Source organism: Dicentrarchus labrax, unplaced genomic scaffold, assembly GCF_905237075.1.
Source record: "Dicentrarchus labrax unplaced genomic scaffold, dlabrax2021, whole genome shotgun sequence".
NCBI classification, from domain to species: Eukaryota; Metazoa; Chordata; class Actinopteri; family Moronidae; genus Dicentrarchus; species Dicentrarchus labrax.
The window spans coordinates 35001-51915 of record NW_026136865.1 but is presented as its reverse complement, the minus strand read 5'-3'; the positions used below and the strand labels follow the sequence as shown (position 1 = coordinate 51915).

At 42.2% G+C, this 16915-nt stretch overlaps 1 protein-coding gene and 1 long non-coding RNA gene across 3 annotated transcripts in view; one reads left to right on the top strand and one right to left on the bottom strand.

Annotated features, from left to right (window-relative positions):
- Positions 1-2148: 2148 nt before the first annotated feature.
- LOC127360310 (uncharacterized) lies at positions 2149-6435 on the bottom strand. The gene is made up of 6 exons (XR_007883593.1): positions 4524-6435; positions 4281-4414; positions 3656-3803; positions 3315-3560; positions 2935-3205; positions 2149-2613 (listed from the first exon to the last, which is right to left on the bottom strand). It is a non-coding gene; the product is annotated as an uncharacterized LOC127360310 (long non-coding RNA).
- A 5398-nt stretch (positions 6436-11833) lies between these two features.
- LOC127360309 (ephrin type-B receptor 4b) overlaps positions 11834-16915 on the top strand; it is a 20525-nt gene continuing 15443 nt past the window's right edge. For both annotated transcript variants that reach the window (XM_051394697.1, XM_051394696.1), the window contains exon 1: positions 11834-12626. In XM_051394697.1, coding sequence (XP_051250657.1) covers positions 12509-12626 — 118 coding nt within the window. In that variant the 5' untranslated portion in view covers positions 11834-12508. The remainder of the gene's footprint in view (positions 12627-16915) is intronic.

The following is a 16915-nucleotide window of genomic DNA, read 5'->3' as shown; positions in this document are numbered from 1 at the left end:
CAATAATTAATTAAAATTGGAATTAAATACATAAATATGATATTAAATGTGTCATTAATTAATTCAAATACCGATTAATTTTATGTAAAATACATATATAATTATTTCACTATTTACATTTACATGTCATGGTCCTGCGTTGCAGTGCTTCATGAATTACTTTAATCTGTCAAACTCACCCATCAAAAGTTGGTAGGCGGATCCTAACTCCTGATTGGTTACCCTGCCCATCAAGCCAAGACAAATCAATTCCAGATAATGGATCGATGCAGAGCTAGTGAACACATTCCAATACACTGGGTGGCGCTATTCACCTCTACGTTGGTTTAGATACTCTGTTAAACAAAACTGTAATTGCAACGGCTAAAACTCAAGGGGAAGACCTGGTCCTGTTAGCCCCAGTGTTGAGACTCCTCCGGCCCCGGCGGCCCCGGCGGCCCCGGCGGCTCAGTCACAGCCGGTACCTGCCGCTCCATCACGTACACCTGTCCAAGGTAAGATAAGTTTTTTTGGGGGTTTTTTTCTTTTTTATTTCTGGGCACACAGCGGTGTGTTTTTTTATTTAGATTCTAAATTTTTTTTTTTTTGGGTGGGGTTGTTTTTTTTTGTTTCTTTTTTTGTTCTTTTTTTATTGGGGGGGGTTAAAAAAATTTTTTTTTTAATTAACTTGGTTTTGGTGGGTTGGGCCCCCCCGAAGTTGGGGGTTTTTTGGGTGGTACCCCCGGGGTGGGGCGGTTTTTTGTGTTGGGGGGGGGGTGGAGGGTTTTAGCGCCGTATTACGTTGGGGCCGAAGGATTTTGGAGGGGCCCCCCGCCAAATTCCAATTTTGGGGAAAGACCCCCCCCCCCCCCCCCCCCCCCCCCCCCCCCCCCCCCCCCCCCCCCCCCCCCCACACCCACATTTTTTTTTTCCTGGGCTTTGAGAGCAAAAAGAGACATTTTCAGGTCATTCCGAAACTGTGCCTTTACAGGGACCAATACCGGAAGGACACAGTTTCAGATCTTTCCATGTCTTGGGACCTTCCGGCAGTCACCGAAACAAATCGGAGATGGCTACATAACAAACTTCTACTCCATGCAGTGAGTTCCTGCTGGTTAAGTGACAGAATTTATTGCTGTAGTTGTTGAAATTATAGAAGGTGTTGTGAACCCTGGCTTGTTATGTTAACACTAGAGTTTAAGTTTAAGTACTAGAGTTTTAATGGATTTTATAAAGCACTTTATTGTGCTTTTATGAAAATTTTCCGTACTGTGCCAACTTTTGTCAAATTTGGGTTGAGAATTTGGGCTGTAATATGGGTCGGGTCTGTCTCTTAGGTCGTTGGGAGGACCATGCGCCAAATTAAACAGTTGAGAAAGGGACTGAAAGATGTGATGGTATGGCCCCTTCTGACATCTAGGCCAGATGTTGTCCCACTTCTTTTCCCCAAAATGGCTGAAATGCAGTTCACATCCCAGGTAAGTCAGTAATTTAGTTATATTTGTGACTTAACTTGATGAATTTACGTGTATTTTCAATGACTGAGGTGGTTATTTTTCCATTTACCAAGAATGTGATCTGCATATTCCTTCACCAAAATAAGTTCTCCCTTTTTAAAATAATTACAATTTTTGTGTTCTTTAAGATGCTCCTAGAAAAAATCACATGGCCAGTTGAGGACAGTGATGATGAAGACTTTGACTTAGACTCCACGTGCCACATCACTGGCTTTCTAAGGATGTTCATTGAAACAGGTATAAACACCTTATTTGGTTTATGTATTGCTCTCTTAAATGCTTCTTTATCTCATGGATAGATATGGTCAATTAAAGTTGAACTAAATGTCTTGAATCCATTTTATGACTTTTAGCTTCATCAGGTACCCTGGCCCAGCTGCTGACATTCTGGGTTGGCTGGGAGATGCTTCCTCCTGAACTGAGAGTGGAGATTTCTGGGGGAACCCTTCCTACGTCCTCCACATGCTTCGAAACACTGAAGCTGCCAGCTCATTTCAAAACCTACATGGACTTTGAGAAAGCACTTGTCTCTGCCATAAAAAGTACTGGATTTGGACTTGTTTAAGTTTTTTTCAGATGTCATTGCATGCACTGTTTTGATGAATTGACACAAGTTCAGTGTCTTTGAAAACATTAACACACTGTGCAGTAGTTGACTTTTTCCATTTACTGAAACCAAACAGTTCTGCACCTTAAGTGTTAACAGTACAGCATTCATGTTATTCATTCTGTGGACAATAATGAGACGGGAAGTAAAGTGTTGAAGTTCAGAAAGTAGTGGAGCTGTACATGACAGTCATTATGGTAGAGCTTCAAAGTAAAACAGCTTTTTTTTTTTTTTTTCTTTAAGGAAAGCAAACTTTTTCAGTTTATCCTTGCTTGTTCTAACACGCCAAATAAAAGCATGGGTTGGACATCAGTCTGCTATGATTCCTGATAAAACTTCCACAGTCTCTACATATAATCTAAGTGCATCAGTTACAGAAACTCCTGGAGCTGGCAAAAGGGCAACCTCTTCATCTGAGAGCTCACGGGCCAGCTGAACCTGGGGGACTGACACAGTGCCTCCATGAAGACTGTGAGGTCCGTTCCAGTCGATCCCATACTCTTCAGGAACCTGAATGGAGGACAAGCATGATCAATCTTGTACTTAAAACTAGTTTGACATGTCATTACACAAGATTGTTATTTTTGGTCACCAAGTCGGTGAGAAAATCAATGTTGCCTATTCAATTCAGTTTTGTAAAATAATACAGTTGTGCATAGTATGCACCATAGAAACTACAGCTCAGAGGTGGATCTTTGAAAGCTTGGGAGACTTTGAAGAGACTATAACCTATGTTTCATTTAAAGTACCACATTTAGCACAATATTTTCTCCCATAATTCCTTTGGGGAAACAGTTTAAAAAAGTTCTTAAAAGTTGATCGTTCTTTAACCTCAGTAGGATCCTCCTCAGGGCCTTGCTCTCTGGATCTTCTCCAGAGTTGCTGTGGTGACTGATTCCTTTCAGTTCTAAGACCATGAAAGTTCCAAGCATCTCAGATAGAGTCAAGGCTTTGCTGAATCAGTGGAAGGAAGATCCGATGCAGGGCGAAAAGATGGACTTCATTGTCTGGATTCAGTGTTCCCTGATCTTCCAATGAAGTGAAGATCTGATAGAAGAGGTCCAGGGCATGTTCATAAACATCTCTCCACATCCTCTCTATTCTGTGTTTAGGATAAAATTGTCAAATTGTTAATTTATGTGACATATGCTAAAGAACATTCAACTGGTACGTTAGTTGTGTGAGCCTAGTTGCCAAATATATTTATTTACCGCTGATTGGACACTTCTGCCTGTGATGTGTGAATTCCTGTCGGTACCTCTGCTTCTGATCATGAATTCTGCTACATCAGCATTCTCCCCCCTTTATCAGACCGTACCCTTGATGGCAGCCCATACTGCTCAACAGCAGCGATAAAGCTCTGTAAGACTGTATGAGCTCTATTATTGCCAGCCACAGTCAGGTAGACCACTAAACGACTGAATCCATCCACCGCACCATGGACAACAAATCTCCACCTGTTGTGAACACATGAAAAATAACAACTTTATTGTAAAAGACTTTAAATGAAACATCTAGAAAGATGCATTGTTTATCCGCTAATATCACTGACCTGATGAGCTTATGGTTGCCATCTATATGCCACAAAGAGTTTGGGCCAGGAACAGAATACTGCCGTCGTCTTAATACACGCAGCCTTAGACGTCTCATGTAGACTCCCTCTGCATCGACTCTGCGTAAAGACTCTTGCAGTCTTGAGACTGAGGGGAGGAAAATAAAATGAATAACCACACACTCACTGGCTACCTTTTTTGAGGAAATAGTGGTGTCATAATAAAATACATAATGTGTGTAAAACAGTCAACTATTACAGAACTGTCACAGCCTCAAAAATGTACTGTACTGTCAGATATTGTCCCTATTAATATATAAAAGATCCCATATGCTCGAACAGATATGACCTGAGATTTTTAGCCTCCTATGATTATATTATACCCTTTACAGCAGGGGTTGGAGCACATCCGGACAGCTGAGAATATTACTGTCAGATATTGTTCCACCTCTATTAAATAGGAGGCTAAAAATCACAGGACATGTCTGTTCTGATGGCGGTCCTGAAATGTGTGTTTCTCTTCTATAATACACATTCTACATCTCAGAGGCGACGTCTTTCCACAAGCGGGCCTTCACCTTTTATTAAAAATAAATTTAAATAATGTCCATGTTATTATACTCACTTGGAACACGCACACCTCTTGCATTCAGATGACCACGCATTAGCTTGTAGCCAGAGTTTGGATGTCTTCTGTGAATGTCACTTATAATGCGGTCCAACTCCTCTTCATTCACAGCTGATTAGAGATCTGTCTTCCTGCACAAACAAAAGAAACATCAAGTAATGTTACCTTAAACGTAATATCCTTTCCGAGTGTATGAGCGGCAATTCAGAAACTGAAAATTCATGACTTTAGTGTAAATACCTTAAACCGTATTGTTGCATGCGCCTCCTGATGGTCCTCAGACACTCCGAACATCGCTGCAATCTGACCACAAAGAACTTGATGATCCAGAACTGCACTCGGTATGTCAAACGGCAAACGCCCCGGTCCCTGTGTGTGTTGGGCCTGATGCGCCCTGGTACCAGAGAAGCGGTGGACTACTTCTTCTAGATCTGCAGTCACTCTGTGGTCGAGATCTTCCTCGGAAATAACTCCAGGAACTTCAATAAGTTCCTCTGCTTTACTCGCTATATGCTCTGGGTCAGCAGCTCCTGCTTCTATATCCTCTGCTAAGTTTAAAATGTCTCTCTCCAACTCCCTAGAAAGTTCATGGAGATCCTCCATCGTCTCTATCCAGGTACTCTACTTCAGACCAAAGCAATGGATCAGGCTAGATTCGTGTTAGCCCCCCCCGTCTGAGTTTGATGGGTGAGTTTGACAGATTAAAGTAATTCATGAAGCACTGCAACACAGGACCATGACATGTAAATGTAAATAGTGAAATAATTATATATGTATTTTACATTAAATGAATCTGTATTTGAATTAATTAATGACACATTTAATATCATATTTATGTATTTAATTCCAATTTTAATTAATTAATGACACATTTAAGTAATTATTTAATGGTGTATTTATTTATTTAATTGTGGCACTTTCAGTCCTCCATAAAACACAAAGGTTCCGGTTTAAAATTCAATTACGAGCAAACTCTGAAATGTACGTTTTTTATTTTTAAGATCGTCATTGAGCAGTTACATAAAATAACACGAATAACATTACAGCTCCGATGCAATTATTAAAACAATATTCACGTGTTTTAGCGATAAGACGCCCATAGCAACTGCATAGCAACCACAAACAGAACAGACACCATAGAAGCCTGAAACAGGTGATGATGAAATATCATAGGCATTCAATCAACAGAGATTATGGAAATAATGTACACATTTCCCGCTAGAAATGTTATCACAACGAACTCTAATGCCAGAAATATCTTAAAATGTTGTTTTTCCACTGAAAAGAAAAGAAAATGCAGCCATTTTGTTTTTTTCCGCAGACAGAAATGTGACAGTCACGTGACTGCTCTGCTGGATGACACACCTTCTGTACCTGCTGGGCTTGAATAGTATTGGATCAGATGAATGGGTGATAACTGCATCCTGCACCTACTGGTAGGTAGAGTAGGCCCCTACTGGCCCCTACTGGCCCCTATCTGTGGGATGATTGGATCAGGATAACGCTGATTCAATGGTATGACAGTCAGATCGGGTGTCACCTCAGTGCTCCCTCCAGCCTGGCTCTGCATCTCTTCCACCTGTTTCTCTGCAGCTCCTGCTTCTTTTTCTTGCCCTGCGGCACCGGCCCCCCCACCGGCCACCGCGGCCGACTGCCGCACCGCCGCAACGGGCCGGCGGTCGGCCGCGGCTCGGACAGGCCTTAATCAAATGTCCCTCTTCGCCACATCCGAAACATTTCACAGTGGATGATGTTGCAAAGAGGATGTACTCAAAATCATCCACACGGACTCTGAACCGGTAATCAAACTCTTCGTTTTTGTTGTTGAGCAACATGAAGAGCTGTCTGCGGTGAGACACTACATGTCTCAGGAGGGGAGACTTACAGCCCGACAGCACTTTTCTTATTGGTGACACCACCTTTCCATGTCTGGACAGCTCTTTAATCAAGAAATCATCACTAATGAACGGGGGAACGTCTGACAGAGTGATCCTTGTAGCCGGCTGTATCAGCGGTATCACCGGCTCAAACATCCCATTCACTGTAATGCCCGTCTCCACCAACCTGTTCACCTGTTCCACCTTCTCCAGGAACAGGACCACCGCACTGTTCATCCGGGCAGCGGACTTCACAGAGCCGTGCCCGATGATATCCCCCCACGGCCAGTGCTACCTCCTCCACCCTGCACGGAGAGCCGGCTCCGGTTTTAATGCCGTGCTTCCGTGTCAGCCTGGAGAAAACGCTGCTGGACGCCATACCGGCGCCTCAGAGCGAGGCTGACAAACAACAAACAAACACTAAACTAACCAACAAACAACCAAACACCAACCAAAACAACACTAAACTAACACAACTACATTCACAAACACAACACAACAAAATATACCGAAAGAAAGAAATAGAAAGAGAGAAAAACACTCAATTTCATCCAACTCTTCCACTCACACTCACACTCCACTCAGAGAGAGAGAGAGAGAGAGAGAGAGAGAGACAGAGACAGAGAGAGAGAGAGAGAGAGAGAGAGACAGACAGAGAGAGAGACAGACAGAGAGAGAGAGAGACAGAGAGAGACAGACAGAGAGAGAGAGAGTGAGACTCAACTATCAGTGCATTCACTGTCAGACAGCAATCCCCCCTTTCAGACCACAACCAAATTAATGTGTTCTTTAAATTAAAGGGTTAAAAGGTCAAATTAGTGACACCAAAAGGGAACCCAGTAAGCTGTATAAATTAAATTCTTCTTACAGATGGGCCCCAGACAGTGGAGACAAATTCATCAAGGCTTTGAACTCCCCTGATCTGATGAATTACATATCAATATATAATCAAAATCAATATGTCCCTATAGAGATGGGGTAAACAAGGCCATTGAGGATATCAATATGATATTTCATAAAGCAGCTATTAGGGCCGACCTCATAAAGCAAAGACGGAGACCTGTTAAAAGGCAAAATACTGACCAATGGTTTGATCAAGAATGCAAAACAATCAGAAAGAGCTGAGAAAAATAGCAAATGAGAAACATCGCCAACCGAACAACCCAGCCCTGCGCATTCCATACAATGACATTTTAAATACATATAAATACACCACAAAATTAAACCCAATTGAAACTTAAAGATATTGAGAATGCCATTAATCAAAATCAATTCTGGGATATGTGGAACAAGTTCAACACAAAGCAACAGCAGACATTACCCATCCAGAACGGTGACATCTGGAGATCACAGTTTGAAAATCTGTACAAAGACATACCAATCAATCAAATCAATTCAGATCAGTGTATTATGAAAGAAAACTCCAAAAATTAGAAGAAACAATTAAAGACAACCAAAACCCCCTTGATTTCGAAATTACTTGGGAAGAAATAACCACACAGATAAAATGTCTGAAGCCAAGTGTTGGGTCTTGGTCAGAATGAGTTCTCTTTTTGATCAGAAGATTGTCCAACATACGATTTTCTAAGTCCAAATTAGTCTAAAAGTTATTCTCCTTCTGGTGGAAAAATAACAACCAGGATTCATCAAAGTTGGCAGTAGAATAGAGCTTTATTATCTTGACAGACAAACAAAGCCCGAGCCATCCATGGAAAGACTGAATTCATCCTCACAAAGCTTCTTTTTATATACTTTTGCCCTCCTGTCACAAGTCCTGCCCACCTTCTACCTTTTCCATCCACGACATAATGGTGTATATCTACTTTGAAAAGACCCTAAATCTCCACCAGTACGTGGGTCCCAATTATTTTGCCCTTGTTGGGCCCATGCGCCATCCTAGTGGTTGTCTTATCAGCCCAATTATCCTGCCTTTGTTTTGCTCACACTCCATCCTACTGGTGTCTTACTCACCTGCCCCGTCAGGCCTATGTTCTTATCACAGAACCCACAGGCTTCATGGCCTACACTAGTAGGGCATGATATTTTCTTTTTACTCTCCTTTCATCATGATTACACCATTAGAATCTAGTTTGCTGTACTTCTATTTTTTAAAAACCATTTATTACCTTTTCCTTACACCATTATGTCACAGATGTCTTTTACTGTATTTTTTTAAAACTTTATAATATGATACAATCACACACATACATTTGGTATAATCAATGCTCATTTCTAGTTATGATAAGAAAACTTGTGTTACAACCACACATTCTATATGTTCCACACATTAAATCAAGCTTTTACTAAATAACCATGGTGCTTGCTACTGATAAGAAAACTTGTATTTGTGCTTATCATGAAATCATATAAACTTAAAACACATGCCTTCATTAACATCCTTATGAGCTTATATAAATCTATTCTACTTAACACTCAAAATCATCATTACTTAAAACGTAGTGCTCTCTACTTGATTTCCAGTTATCTGTGTGAACAAACCATAGTGCATAAGAAAACTTTTGTGTGATTATTGTGTGATTAATTGATTACTAATTTGTAATATGCACTAACCTACTTATAATATGGACTAACCTACACTAAATTTTATACTACACAAGGAAAGCTTGTGGTCCAGACAGCATTAGAAATGAAATGCTCAAAAGCAGCACCCCAGAAATGCAGGGTGCAGTGTTACATTTGTTCAATGTTATACTACAGGCAGGATGTTTTCCCAGCATCTGGTGCAAAGGGCTCATTTCCCCCATTCATAAGAGTGGGGACAAATCAGACCCTAATAACTACCGTGGCATCTGTGTCAGCAGCTGTCTAGGTAAACTATTCTGTAGTATTCTTAATACAAGAATACGAGATTTCCTTGAGGATCAGTCAATCTTAAGTAAAAGTCAGATTGGCTTCCTCCCAAAACACCGCACCACCGACAGTGTATATACCCTTCACACTTTAATCAACAAACAGGTACAACAAACTAAGAATGGAAAAATATTCACCTGCTTTATTGATTTCAAGAAAGCTTTGGACTCTATTTGGCATGAAGGGCTCTATTACAGACTTTAAACTGTGGTATAGGTGGCAAAATGTATGATCTGGTTAAATCAATGTATTTGGAAAACATTTCTTCCCCCAGAGAAGAGGCGTTCCGCAGGGTTGCAATCTAAGTCCGACTTTATTTAATGTGTATATAAATGAACTGGCTGTTGAGTTAGATAAATGTGCTGCTCCGGGCCTCTCCCTCCTAGATAGAGAGGTGATGACCTTGTTCTACTGTCTCCTACTGAACAAGGACTACAGCTACAGCTGGACGTAGTAGAAAGGTACTGTCAGAACTGGGCCCTGGCAGTAAACATGAAGAAAACCAATGTCATGATCTTTCAAAAACGCCCCAGGTGTCATGAGAACAAACACCAATTTACCATCAATAATCATGTCATTGAACACAGCATGAGTTATACCTACCTTGGTATAACCATAACAGCATCAGGGAGTTTCAACATGGCAGTGAATGCACTAAAAGAAAAAGCTCAAAGAGCTCTATATGCAATTAAGAGAACATTTTATAATTTCAATATTCCAATAAAAGTCTGGCTTATAATATTTGATAGTGTCATCCAGCCCATTGCGCTGTACGGTAGTGAAGTATGGGGTCCACTCAGTCATCAGAGCTTTACCCGTTGGGACAAACATCCAACAGAATCTCTACATGCAGAATTCTGCAGATACATTTTACACGTACACAGAAACACACCAACAAATGCATGTAGAGCAGAATTAGGCAGATACCCACTGATAATTAACATTCAGAAGAGAACGCTCAACTCCTGTAACCACCTGAAATCCAGCCCCAGAGACACCCTCCACTCCAAAGCCCTCCAAACCCAAGAGCTGAGCCCAGAAAAGAGTCCCCCTATGTCAGTTGGTACTGAGGCTAACTGCCCCCTCTCAGACACACTCTGAGCAGCCTCACAACAACACTGCTCTACAAACAGTAATCAGAGTAAATGATAGCACAATGTAAAGAAAGCTATCTGGACCATTGGGAAGAAACAACTAAAAGCCAAAGTAGATTGGAATGTTATCTTGCCCTTAAAAGAGATTATGAATGAGCAGAATATCTCTCTACTGTCAGAGATAGAAAGCAGAGACAGATCCTAACCAAGTACAGGCTCAGTGACCACAAACTGCCAATCCAAACAGGAAGACACAAAACATCATGGCAACCAAAAGAAAACAGACAATGTGGTCACTGTTGGACAGGTGAGGTTGAGACAGAGACAATGTACAACATTAAATAATACTAGAAACATTTATTTAAGTTCAGCTCTTTGGTTCCAGATTTCAAAGAGCTCAACGACCTCTCCACATTAAAAATACTCCTGGAGGAGGAGAGCGGGCACACCTTGCTGCCCAGTGTGTATTAACATGCCACAACCTGAGGGACACACACACACACACACACACACACAGCTCCAACTGACACCAACCAGGTCCCTACTGCATAGAGAGAGACAGAGAGACAGACAGAGAGAGAGAAAGAGTGAGAGGAGCACAGAGAGAGAGAGACAGACAGACAGATCTATGTCTGTTTATATTAAAGGTTGTTGTTGTTGTTGTTGTTGTTGTTGTGTTAATAATAATGTAAGAAGGTAAATCCTGTGTTAAAGTTATTCGGTAAAATGTAGAAACTTCCTCCTTTGTTTGTTCTCTCGTTCACACCTCAAACAACAGGAGGAGGAAGAGGAGGAGGAGGAGGAGGAGGAGGATGTGATACCTGACTCTGGAGGGGGAGGAAGAGGGGGAGATCCTTTCATCTGACATCATTCTCTCTCTCTCTCTCTGAATGTCTCTCGCCCAGTTTCAGGTGTGAAACTTAAAACTCTTCTTCTGTTCTCATTGTTGGAAACACAAAGCAGGTTTTATAACACACACACACACACACACACACACACACAGCACACACTGTACACACCCACACAAGTAAACACACACACACACACACACTGTAACACACACTGTAACACACAACACACACACAGTATAACACACACACACACACACACAGTAACACACACAGTAACACACACACACACACAGACACTATACATACACACACACACACAGGTCAGTTCCTATCTAAAGTACAGAGGTCAGTAATATATTAAATATTATTTAATAGATAAAACTGTTAATAATTTATATAATTAGTGACATTAACAGTTTTAATGGATTATTTATAATTATTATAAATATATTTATTATATATAAAGTTGAATATAATAATAATAATAATAATAATAATAATAAATGTTTATAAGTGAAACAGAAACAATTACTGTAATTACACTTTTATTATTCAGATTAAAACAATAAATAATAAATAATAGCAGCACTGTTTATTATTATTATTATTATTATTATTATTACACCAGAGTAAATATCTTTAATATCTGCAGCAATATTATTGATTATTAATAATATATATTAATATATATGATATGTTTATTGGTGTAATGGAGAGCGACAGACAGGCAGAGAGCGACAGACACATTCCTTCAGTCACTGGCCCCGCCCCCTGAGTGGATGATTGACAGGTGAGTCAGCCAATCACAGCCCAGAGAGGGGCGTGTCCTCCCGCTGAGTCCGACCCGCTTTTGTCTCAACTTTTCTCCGGAGACTGTGAAGTTAAAGTGGAGGAAAAACCCGGAGAGACAGACTGTACCTGGCCTGTCTGTCTGTCTCTCTCTGTGTGTGTGTGTGTGTGTGTGTGTCTGTCTGTCTGTCTGTGGGTGTTTATTGTCTCACCGTCTGTCTCCGGACCCCCACACCCACCGACCCTCCAGCAGACCCACCGACCCCTCTCCGCTCTCCAGGCCGCCTCTCAGAGCTCCTCTCCCGGCCTCGGATACCGCCGCGGTCCGCTGTCCTGGAGGAATAAGTTTTGAGGGTGAGACAAAGGGAGGAGGGTGAGACAAAGGGAGGATGGAGGGATGAAAGAGGAGGACAGAGGAGGACAGAGACCCGGACAGAGGACTGAACTCGACCCTCAGAGGAGCCTCCAGCTTCTCTCCCAGTTTTTCTCCTTTTCTAACTTTTCCAGCCTCCATCTTGAAACCTGAGACGGACTTCCGGTTCCTTCCTCATTAAACGGATCCTCGGATCGATATTCTCATCGATTATCGGGTTTCTTTCTCACTCTCCAATGAGGCGCGCGCGGCCGGCTGAGAGCGAGCCCAGCTGACGTCAGTGATCAGTGATCGATAGGTGTGATCGGCTGTGTCCCGCCGCGGGTCCGGATCAGGGTTCGGGTGTGATCGGGTCCGGTTCGGGTTGTTGATGGAGGGTCAGAGGGGGCTGCGGGCCCCTGCTGCTGCCCGGGGAAGGACCTCCTCCTGCGGGCTTCTGCTGCTGCTCCTCCCGCTGCTGCTGCTGGAGCTCTGCGGGGCCGAGGAAGGTAAGATCGATACTGATCACTATCAGCACCTGGCAAACTTCTCCTGGTCAGAACCTCAATCAATAAGTTTATTGATCGATCAGTCATTGTGATAACTGATGAACAGTTTCAGATTGTTTCTATATAAACTTTAAAACTGAAACTTTCATTCACTTTTTACCACTTTTAGATATTGATTCATATTGATTAGATCAGTATATTGATTAGATCAGTATATTGAGTACCTGTTCATGTATTGATTGTTTGGAGTCGTGTACAGAAACAGATGGAAGTGAATATTTGCTGCTTTATTTACATTCTGACTGGAAACTGACTATTGATCCATCAATAAGGGAACTGATCGATCACCAATAGAACAGAATAAACTTTATTGACCCGAGGACAATGTGATACAGTTTGTTGATTCACAGAAACAAATAAACATCAACATTTTATACACTGAACAGAATTATAAACCAACACTTCATGCGTTCCCTCATTAGACGGGATCTGAACCAACCAGGGGAATGTTTCATTAAATAATCTGCTGTACTTTATAAAGCTCTGTGAGCTGAACACTTTCTCTCTTTCTCTCAAATATTGATCACAAATCTGTCAGTATCTGTGTCAGTGAGCACTTTGGAGATAATCCATCCCCCTCACAGTGTGGGGTATCAATATGCTGATCAGACAGTATGGGTATTGAACAGGTGTTCCGTATGGGGCGTTCGTTTTGTCTCGTAATCGCGACTTGCAGCTCGACAGTGACGTCACATCCGTGTTTGAGAACGAGTAACCGCGGGTCTTTGTGTTCTGTTTGTTTGGTAACGTTGATAGAGATTATTCACTCGTTCATTATTACACAGTCATATCTCACAGTTTGATATCTGAATACTCCGTTCTGATTAACGTTACCGTTACCGTGGTTACTGCTCTGCTTTCTGCTCAAGACTCGGCACTGTTGTCATAGCAACATGGAGCGTCTCGAGCCACTTTCAGCTGCACGAGCTACAAAGTAACTAATGAGGCTCATTAACTCACAATGAGACTGTAGCAACAGTGTACAGTGCTGTGGGTACGACTTCTTCTGTGGTTACAACAAACACTAACACAATCTTGGTACCTGAACTCGGTCCTCTGAGCTCAGACGACTTGACGAACTTCTGGTTCGTAACTCAGGAAACCGACTCGCAGATCGAGTTCGGTGGACAAATGGAACGCACCATTAGGCTGGCTACAATGAGACCTCCTGATGAAGAGGGTCCGGTCTCTGTGGACCTCCTGATGAAGAGGGTCCGGTCTCTGTGGACCTCCTGATGAAGAGGGTCCGGTCTCTGTGGACCTCCTGATGAAGAGGGTCCGTTCTCTGTGGACCTCCTGATGAAGAGGGTCCGTTCTCTGTGGACCTCCTGATGAAGAGGGTCCGGTCTCTGTGGACCTCCTGATGAAGAGGGTCCGGTCTGTGTGGACCTCCTGATTCAATATTCAAGATTCAAGAAGCTTTATTTATCCGAGGGAAATTGCTGTGCAACAGTTGCGATATAAAAGTGGAGAAATACAAGAGTAAGAATCAAGCTAGCATAAAAATAAAACAAGTAACTAAATGAACATAAAATAAAGTTCAACAGTAACTAAATGCAACAATGGCACAAAAATGACAGTTAACGTATGCATATGTAATATATAATATAATAATGATATACGCACTGTGCAGTTAGCCGCATCAGTTGTAATAAAATAAGTAATAAATATAGTGAGCAATTGTTTAAAGTGATAAAACTGTATCAGCATAGTACAACAACATAAAGAGATTGATGACTGAGTGATATGATGGGTAAAAATGATTAAATGATAAAGTGACATTGTTCAGGACACAGTGTCTCCACTGTCCCTCTCGCGACCGGAGGTAGATGAGTTATAGAGTCTGATGTCCACGGAAGAAAGACTTCCTCTGGTGTTCAGTGTTACATCGGGGGAATGAGTCTGTTGCTGAAGCTGCTTCTGCTCGAGGTTAGCACCTGGTGGAGAGGGTGAGCGTTGTTGTCCAGGATACTGTGCAGTTTACACAGCATCCTCCCTCTCAGACACCACCACCAAAGAGTCCAGTTGGACCCCCAGGATGGAGCCAGGCTTCCTGATGAAGAGGCTCCGGTCTCTGTGGACCTCCTGATGAAGAGGCTCCGGTCTCTGTGGACCTCCTGATGAAGAGGCTCCGGTCTCTGTGGACCTCCTGATGAAGAGGCTCCGGTCTCTGTGGACCTCCTGATGAAGAGGGTCCAGTCTCTGTGGACCTCCTGATGAAGAGGCTCCGGTCTGTGGACCTCCTGATGAAGAGGGTCCAGTCTCTGTGGACCTCCTGATGAAGAGGTCCTCCTGATGAAGAGGGTCCAGTCTCTGTGGACCTCCTGATGAAGAGGTCCTCCTGATGAAGAGGGTCCAGTCTCTGTGGACCTCCTGATGAAGAGGGTCCGGTCTCTGTGGACCTCCTGATGAAGAGAACCTCCTGATGAAGAGGAGATAGATAGTACCATTAGGATTAACCCCTCACTGTCTGTGTGTTTAAAGGTTACTGTGGTTCTATTGTAAAGACTTTACTGAGACTCCTTCAGTGCAGTTATTGATACAGAGGGATTGATTATAAATATATTACCTTTGATCTTCAGGTGATTGATAACAAAGCAGCAGTTATTGATACAGAGGGATTGATTATATATATATTACCTTTGATCTTCAGGTGATTGATAACAAAGGAGCAGTTATTGATACAGAGGGATTGATTATATATATATATTACCTTTGATCTTCAGGTGATTGATAACAAAGCAGCAGTTATTGATACAGAGGGATTGATTATATATATATTACCTTTGATCTTCAGGTGATTGATAACAAAGGAGCAGTTATTGATACAGAGGGATTGATTATAAATATATATTACCTTTGATATATTTAATAGAAACATATAATTGTTGGAAGATGTTGTGAAGATGTTCTCTCTCTTCTTCATCATGAACTGTGAGCAGGTTCATTTCTGTAATTCATTATTGATTATAGATTATTGATGTTGTTACAGTGTGTGTGTTACAGTGTGTGTGTGTGTGTGTGTGTGTGGTGTAAATGGTAAATGGACCTGTACTTGTATAGTTTCCTTTCTAGTCTTCTGACCACTCAAAGCTTTTACACTACAGATACATTCACCCTTTCACACACATTCACTCAGCGATGCATCAGGAGCAATTCGGGTTCAGTATCTTGCTCAAGGACACTTCGACATGTGGCAGGAGGAGCCGGGGATTGAACCTACAACCTTCTGATTAAGGAACGACCCGCTCTGCCTCTGAGCCCTGTTACTGTGTGTGTGTGTGTGTGTGTGTGTGTGTGTGTGTGTGTGTGTGTGTGTGTGTAATTACAGTGTAGTAAAGTGAAAGCAGCATTTCATGGTTCCGCTCTGCAGCAGCTGAGGAATGAACCTCTGTAACTCACTCAGTGTGTGTTCTGTTAACTGACACACACACACACACACACACACACACACACACACACACACACACACACACAGTAACACACAGTAACACACACACACACACACACACAGTAACACACAGTAACACCCACACACACACACACACACACACAGTAAGAACAGATCTTCAACCTTAAAGAAACATTTTCAGACTTTAACAGAATTCAAACTGAACCTGATTGGTTGATGGTCTCCAGTCAGAGAACACAAGGTCATTAGGAATCACTTGGTAGAGACGGTTCTCTTTGGTTCTGATCCAACTGAGTGTGTGTGTACAGTGTGTACTGTGTGTGTGTGTGTGTGTGTGTGTGTGTGTGTGTTACTGTGTGTTACTGTGTGTGTGTGTGTGTGGGTGTGTTACTGTGTGTTACTGTGTGTGTGTGTGTGTGTTACTGTGTGTGTGTGTGTGTGTGTTACTGTGTGTTACTGTGTGTGTGTGTGTGTGTGTGTGTGTGTGTGTGTGTGTGTTACTGTGTGTTACTGTGTGTGTGTGTGTGTGTGTGTGTGTGTGTTACTGTGTGTTACTGTGTGTGTGTGTGTTACTGTGTGTTACTGTGTGTTACTGTGTGTGTGTGTGTGTGTGTGTTACTGTGTGTTACTGTGTGTGTGTGTGTGTGTGTGTTACTGTGTGTTACTGTGTGTGTGTGTGTGTGTGTGTGTGTTACTGTGTGTTACTGTGTGTGTGTGTGTTACTGTGTGTTACTGTGTGTTACTGTGTGTGTGTGTGTGTGTGTGTGTGTGTTACTGTGTGTTACTGTGTGTGTGTGTGTGTGTGTTACTGTGTGTT